The following is an 8513-nucleotide window of genomic DNA, read 5'->3' as shown; positions in this document are numbered from 1 at the left end:
TAGGTAAGAATTTTATGTTGTTTTTGATTTCAGATCTGTTTTCAATTTTTTTTTTTGAATATTTTGTTGTTTTCATGTGCGATCTGTTAATTTGTTGTTTTATTTTTTGTTGATATGAGAGAAGTATGAAGAAACAATTTTGTTTCAAAAAAACAACTTCAAATTGATTTGTATACATGCTGTTTTTTTTTGTTACAGTATGTGTAACTTGAGGTTACACATATATATCATGTTGTATTTTAAGCATGCTTAAAGAAGATGCAGATGTTTTTTAGTTGCAGCATGTGTAAATTTATTTTACACATATATATCCTCTTTGTATTTTTAAGCATGTGTGAGGAAGATGCAGATGTTTTTTTAGTTACAACATGTGTAATTTTAGTTTACACATATATATCCTGTTGTATTTTAAGAATGTGTAAGTTGAAGTTACATATATATGTCCTGTAACATGTTTTATTTGTAAACAATTGTATCATCTGTATCTTTTACTTATATTTAGCTTGCCGCATAGAATATACTTCTCACGAGGGGGCAACGCCCCCGAGTGAATTGCGTTCGTTTTCAAATTTTGATATTCTTATTGTGTATTTGATATTTTCAGGTTGTCATGGCTGTTGTTAGTTGCGCTGCTGTTAGTTGCATTGCTGTTGTTCGCTACTTTTCTGATTTCATTACCCTGCGTGTTAATACTGATATCAAACTTGATGAGTTTAAGGAACAAGTTTGCAAGGAATGGAAGCAGTATACTCCACTTGGTATTACTTTCTTCTTTCGAGAAAGTGGGAAAGATTTTCCGCTTGACTGTGATTTTTCTTTGCAAGCTCTTATATCTATCACAAATAGTAAACAGAAGACCAGTGTTGATATTTTCTTGCAAAATGTTCCTCGTGTGGCCTCTTCCTCTAGCTCTAGGGCAGATTCTTCTATTTCTAATGGGTCTAGTAGTACGTCTTCGTCCACAAACAATCTTACTGTTGCAATGTATTTGGAAGATAAAAGTAAGCCAGCGAAACCTTTGTTATCGGATGGTTGGCCCAAGGTTCTTGGTGATATTGGCCATGTGTTTGTTGAAGGAGTTAAGCAAGTCAGGGTTGCTTTTACCAAGTATCGTCTTCGCACTGGTTTCCAAATGATTGTAACTCACAATGAGCGTTCTAGGTTCACGGCTAAGTGTGCAGATCAAAAATGCGGCTGGAAATTCCATGCAGCTTCTATCGATGAAAGGAACGAAATGTTTCAGGTAGGTTTTCCGTGTTCTGTCATCTAATGCTTAGCATATGTTATGTTTTGTTACAGTATGTGTAACTTTGGTTTACACATGATGTTTTTGGCACCATATTGTGTTTTGGTTGAATTGTTTATATTTTGTATGAATCTCTTCAGGTCAGGTCTTATAACCCTGAGCACATTTGTGGTGCTGGTGGACGCAACTTGAACCAAACTTACTCCACCAGCTTCTCGTCTAGTTTGATTGAGGAAGAAGTTCGCAAAAATCCTCACAAGAAGCCCAAGCAAATTGCTGCTGATTTCCAGACCAACTATGGGATCAACATGGAGTACTACCAGGCATATAATGCTAGGGAAAAGGTTTATGATACGATTTATGGCGACGATGTCAAGTCCTACTCGCACTTGGTATGGTATATTGATGCTATAAGGGAAACCAACCCTGGTAGTGTGATAAAGTTTGAACGTGAAAATAAACAGTTCCAGCGGATTTTCATCGCATTTGCTGCATGCATCAAAGGGTACCGGTTTTGTCGTCCAATGGTATACTTGGATACTACTTTCCTGACTGGTACATTCAAAGGTTGCTTGATGGCAGCTACTGGGATCAATGGTGGTAAAGGTATGTTTTTTCTATGTGTTTTTTTTTTATGAACAACTTCAGTTGACAAATAACTAACAGTTACACATGTGTAACTCTCAGTTACACATTACTTTACTCAGTGTGTAACTAAGAAAACAGCATCTGTAACCTTAAGTTACAAATTTGTTTTAGCATGTGTAACCTTAAGTTACATATTTGTTTTAGCATGTGTGAAACTTATTATTCTTTCGATTCTGCACAATTTTTTTGTAGGATTTTCCCCCTTGCTTTTGCACTAGTCGATTCTGAGACGATCGACAACTGGGAGTGGTTTTTAAGGAATTTGAAAGAAGTTGTTGGTGATGGGAGGCCAATCACCTTCCTTTCGGATCGCCATGAAGGACTCTTGCAAGGTGTTCCACTTGTTTATCCAGATGGGTTCCACAGCTTCTGCTACTATCATTTGACGAAGAATATACCCATCACTGCAACAGATCCTAGGTACTCACTTGTGATGGACCATTTCCGAGAGGCGACATACGCACTCTCACCTGAAAACCATGCGAAAGCCATACAGAAGATTAGAGATTTGAACTGCGATTGGGTGGCTGATTACATCGAGACAATCCCACCTGAAGCATATGCGAATGCCTATTTCAAAGGTTGTCGGTATGGACGAACATCTAGTACTCTAGCAGAATCAGTCAATAGCTGGGTTCTGGTTCACAAGAAGATGCCTGCATCTGCTCTTCTTGATCAGGTTAATTGAGTGTGTGTGTGTTTTGTTGTTTTGTTGTCTTTTTATTTCATGTTTTGTCACTTTATGCATTGATGAGTTTTTTTCTCCTTTTCAGATTAGGAGGAAAATAATGTGTTTGATGGCGGAGCGTCGTGAAATTGGTGCTAATATGATGACTCCATTAACCCCTGAGTATGAAGAAAAGCTTGTGGCTCTTCAAGATGAAGGTTTGGCTTGGGAAGTATTGGTTGCTAGTCCTACCGTGTTTGAAGTTATTAGTGAAAGGTCTCACATGGTGGACCTCGAACACGAGACTTGCACCTGTCAAAGGTTTGGTTTCTTATGCTTTTTTCTTCTCTTTGTATGTTCTTTTTTTTAAGAATGTGTATATCCACTTTACATTAGATATATGCATGTGTTAATAATAGTTACAAATTTATTTTATATGTGTAACTTAAAGATACACATCCTGTACATGCACCTGTAGCTAGCTAATTTTGAGTGTTTTATGATTTGTATGTGCAACTAACTGATTTTTGATTTGTTTTTTGTTTTCTTCCAGGTGGCGCGTATATGGTTTTCCTTGTGCTCATGCTCTTGCAGCCATACGCAAGATTAAACGTGAGGCTATTGATTTCATTTCACCGTATTTTACAAGCGACTATTTTAGGAAGACTTATATGCATGCCATCCAGCCGATTCCCAACTACAACAGGCCTGTTGAATATCATCCAGACGACACCGTCAACCCACCTACCGTGAAGAAGCATCCAGGTAGACCACCAGGGAAAAGGATTATAAGTAAACACGAGAAGAAGGTGAAGAGGAAAGTTCATTGCAGCAACTGCAAGGAAACAGGTCACAACAAGGCAGGTTGCAGGAATCCTCGGAAGTTCACACCCCACTAGCTTGAACCAAATCAGATTCATTTCTGCAACTAATGATTTGATTGTTATTTATCTTTGATTATTTGTTTTTTTAATTTTCTTCATGTTGGTTTTCATGGACCAAACGTTTTTATTTTTCTTCAACGTTGATTATGTGTAAGGATGATTCATTCAGATTTTGTCAGTTCACAGTTGAAATGCGTTTTATTCTATTTTTGATTTATTGTATACGTCTGATCAGTGGTCAAATGCTTTCGTAACTTTTGTTTACACTCAAATATATGGATGTGTAACCGGAAGTCACACTGCTGTGATTGCATGTGTAACATTAGCTTACACATGATAAATGCTGGTGTAACTTTATTTTGATTTATTGGACAATCCGATCAATGGCTTGTGTAACTTCAGTTTACACTCAAATATATGGATGTGTAACATTAGCTTACACATGATAAATGTATATGTAAACTCAGGTTACACTTTCTGCATCAAATTAAGATGTGTAGTTACTTAACCTGTTGCATACTTTCTGAAACCTGTACACACAGCAGTAGTAGTTCTAACAAGATAAAAGTTTTTAATTCAAAGAATTTCAACCCAAAAATATTTTTCAAAACTAAGAACTGCTAAAATCTACTAACTGACGAAATTTAAAAGTTTCTAACAACATATTTTCCAAGTCTAACATCTGTTTGTGGCTAACAACATATTTGCGAGTATAGAATTTTTTCTAATCCTAATGACTGCTTTACACATCTCTAGATGGATCCGAAAGAATCTTGTATAGCATGCTTCCTCTCATGCGGTTCAGCTTGTCAGTCCACCATAGCATCATAGTTGAGGTTAATTTTTTGTCAAGTGGTTTATTCTTCATCCTGATCTTCATGTAATTGCATACACATGGAAGACAGTCAGGAATTGTACCTTGTGGGGGCGCATTGAGATTCTTGGCATTTTCATTCATCCCAAGAGCAAAAGGACAGCGGAGTCTGAGTTCTGTAGTAATTGCAAATGCATATTTCTTGGCTTGAAGAAGGTGTTCACCCTTGAGTTCCTTAACGTTTGACGAGTTCATGTAGGACCAAGGATTAGAGCTCCTCAAGTCATACTCCAGCAGTGTGTAGTGTGTGTTGTTGTTGCACATTGGGGCGAAAAGTCTGATTGCATCGTTCTTGTACTTGACATACTCCTTCGCAAGCTTCGGAATCCAAAATTTCTTGAATTCTTCGTAATCCTTCAAGTAAGAGATCTGCAAAAACCATTTGGAATGTCAAACTCACATTTTTAATCAAAAGTTACAAATGAACAAGTGATTATGTAAACAGAAGTTACACACAAGGCCTTGGGTTTTACACTGGAAAAAAAATCTTGAGTATGTTATCATAATCTTACAACATATACTACACATTATAAATGCAATAAGATTTTAAATATATCGAAGTACTTACGTATGCTTTTGGCGACAGGAATATCGCCTTGTCATACTTGCTGTTAGAGTTCATCTTCGTCCTCAATCTGCTAATGTAGAAGTTGATGAATTCTGACTACAAGAAGGATTCTTTCTTTGTAAGCTGTATCATTAGTTCTCCAGATATATCAAACAGCTCGCTACCATCTTCTTTGAGTTCCATCCAAGTAATGTCTCTGCATTACAAAGAAGTAAACTATTATCAATCAAGATAACAGAATCAAGTAGTAAAATACAACAATCAATAACAGAATCAAGCCTACTTGGAGTCAAGATACTTACGTTTTCGGATGAGTATTGAAATATTCAAGCACTTTATTCTTTTTCTCGCCTTCCAGCCTTTCGATAACTTCTGAACCTTTCACATCGTTTCTCATTGTTCCATCATCTTCTTCAGCAACCTCAGCCATTCTATCTTCTTCTACTTCTGGAACTGCGGCCATTTCTTCTTCATTAGCTGTCTTCTTAATCCTCTTTGAATTTCTTTGATATTGTTTCAGATCTTGTGTTGGGATTTTTCTATTCCTCAACACACGTTGTTGTATTAATGATGGTTGCCTTTCTCTTATTGTATTCGCAGCTTCCTTTAGTAACTCTCCTGCAGGTTTTGGAGTTTTTTCTAATCCAAGGCTAAAAACGTTTTCCTGCGTTGTAGCTGCGCAAACAAATATAGGCAGAATCTCAGTAAAATTAGCACATGTATGTAACTTAAAGTTACACAAGCCAAAATAATAATGTACTGTATGTAACCTCAAGCTACACATGCCTTTTACAATGTGTAACTTGAAGTTACACTTCCATTACAAACAAAACACACTGTATGTAACCCCAAGCTACACATGCCTTTTACAATGTGTAACTTGAAGTTACACTTCCATTACAAACAAAACATAGAACGGAAGAGTGGTTACCAGTTGAGGTAGGTTCTGCATTCTCCGTCACTGCGGGTCCATGTTCAGTTTTGTTAATGTTGCTGACGATCTCATCTATCATTTCACTCACTTCAACATTCGTCATATCATCAGGGTTAGCTCCTAGTTGCACCAACCTGTAGGTCTGAGCATTGTCAGGCTGTGTTTGCGGTGTTGTAGCAGTTATCACCATGGAGTCCTCAAACTGTGTTGAAGCAGAACTGTCATCAAAAGTTCCAGGTGTATCCTCATTGACTTTGCTGAGTAACATCATCACCTACGGCTTTTGCAGCTACATCATCACCTGCCCCATCCACAACTCCACCATCTGCAGCTTTCTTCTGTGCCTCATCCGTAACAGGTGTCTCTTCAACATCTTTCTTCTGCTCCTCATCAACATTATTTGTAGGAGTGGGCTTTTGCTTTGCGACAGGCCTTTTCTTTGGTGGAGTCTTGCAAGTTGTCACACTCTTCATACTCGAACTATATGTCCTGAGTGGTCTTTTGTGCCCCTCTGCAGCAGTTTGAGCTTGCAGAATTGTTGGCGTATTTCCAGCTGCAAGGCTCATACATGGAACTGCACAAGTATTGAAACGAGAATTAGGATGATGATGATGTTAAATTTTTTTAATAAAATTTCAAGAAGAATATATCATGTGTAATCGACTGGCTTGGATAACTAATATGTGTAACTTCATGTTACACATGAATATGGCATGGATACCTAGTGTAACATGGAGTTACACATGCATCTAACTAGTGTAACCAGAAGTTACACATGCATGTGGCATGTGTAACTAGGGATTACACATCCATATGATCAGTTTACTCAACATTTATTAAGTCTAATCAAGTTAAACAAGCAAGTTAAAAATGAACAAGTAAAATATGAAATTAAAAAGGTTCAAAGACCTTAGTGTCAACTAATTGGGTACCTCATCAAGTTAAAGAAGCATATTAAAAATGAACAACTACTTACATTCTTCATTGAAGGAAGTTTCCGCATCATCTTTCTCTTTCTCTTGCTCAGTACTTCCATCTCCTTGTTGCTCTGTCTCAACTAATTGTAACTCTTCTTCTTCATGCTCAGTAGCTCCATGCTCAGTACCTCCATGTACATCATCTTCATGTTGCATAAACTCTTCCTGGGTCACTTTGTAAGGATCAATACCCATTGCTTGCATAATTTGGCAACTAAATTTGTGAACCTTGAATTCCGCTGTTCCTGAAAGGTCCCCTTCTGATATCCCTTCTCTTGCAATTGCATACACTGCTTTAAGCATTGCTTGCTTTTCTTGCAGTTGCTCTTTCAGATGGCTATTCTCAATAGTTTGCGCTTTCAGCCAACTTTGCAGGTCGTCCTTGCTGGGTACCACGGTTGATATACCCAGCTGCTTCTCAAGCTGTGAAAACTCAGCCACAAAGCTAGGAGTTGGCTGCAATTAACAGATGAACATTCTAAATATACATTTTTCGGTTGTATGTGTAACTTAAAGTTACATAAGCACATTTTATATGTGTAACCTATAGTTACATAAGCACATTAGCTATATCTAATGTAAAGTGGATATGTGTAACTAAAGGTTACACATATATCTAATGTAAAGTGGATATACATATAAAATGTGTAACCTATAGTTACATAAGCACAGGATATATATACAAACAGGATATATGTTACATAACCTATAGTTGCATTCACTTGTGTTATCTTTTGCATGTGTAAGTATAAATTACACAAGCACATTTAAATGTGTAACTTATAGCTACACATGACAATTTTGATTACATCAAAGTTTTATCTAAATTACATTACCATAAATTTACAAAACCTAAACCAACTGACATATAACACTTACCGAAAACTGTGTCATGTCTGTTTTCCAAATGTAATCAGAAATCTGGTATATATCCCATCTCCCAACCCTCGGGATATCTTCCTCGTGGTTCTCAACTTTCGGGATTAATCCTGCTGGCGTGTGTTCAGCAAACAATAACTGCAACATATAAATTTTAATTAGTCGATTGAACAAAAATATCCATCACGTAACACTAAAACTGCTGGAATAGAAATTACACACAAGCTTTTTACCAGTAGGTATTGCACACAAGCCTTCACATTTGACAAACAACTAAGATTAGTATGAATCTCTTCAAACAAGTGCTCGTGTATTAAATCAGGCCACGACACCTTGAGCACCGTATCATAAGTTTCAACGATACTAAGATATTTCGCGTTCACTCCATTGGCATTTTTGTCGCCAAAAAACAATACACAGCAAAGATAAAGACCTATCAGGCAAACTAGATCCTTTTCATCAACTTTCTTTCTTTTCCCACTTTTTCTCCTTTTTGCCATAAGTTGTTTTATCTTCTCTAAAATGTTCGTCTTAGTCACCGTCGTCTGATGCTTTGTAGATTTGATATCGGTGAAGTATTTGCTGTATAAAACATTGTCAGTCAAATCACTAGGACAATAGTACTTTAACAGCTTCTGACCCTTTCTGCTTCCAATCCTCTGCATGCAAAATATACCAGCCAGCTTTGCCGGTGTAGACTCTATAATCTTATCATCAGCAAACTTGAATGAACATGGTGTCTCACAATCCATGTCAAAGCAGTTCAAGAGCTTCAAGACGCCGTGTTTGTTGGTAGTTATCTGTCTTGTTGTAGTTGGTACAGTTGTATCATAGTC

The 8513-nt window shown here is 37.1% G+C and overlaps 1 protein-coding gene across 1 annotated transcript; it reads right to left on the bottom strand.

Moving 5' to 3' along the window:
- Positions 1 to 6066: 6066 nt before the first annotated feature.
- LOC113305692 lies at positions 6067 to 8466 on the bottom strand. The gene is made up of 4 exons (XM_026554707.1): positions 7911 to 8466; positions 7678 to 7815; positions 6798 to 7254; positions 6067 to 6395 (listed from the first exon to the last, which is right to left on the bottom strand). The coding sequence occupies exons 1-4, from the start codon at positions 8427 to 8429 to the stop codon at positions 6067 to 6069; spliced, it is 1443 nt and encodes a 480-aa protein (XP_026410492.1). The 5' UTR covers positions 8430 to 8466.
- Positions 8467 to 8513: the final 47 nt, after the last annotated feature.

Source organism: Papaver somniferum, chromosome 8, assembly GCF_003573695.1.
Source record: "Papaver somniferum cultivar HN1 chromosome 8, ASM357369v1, whole genome shotgun sequence".
Lineage (NCBI taxonomy): Eukaryota > Viridiplantae > Streptophyta > Magnoliopsida > Ranunculales > Papaveraceae > Papaver > Papaver somniferum.
This window is presented reverse-complemented; position numbering and strand designations above follow the sequence as displayed.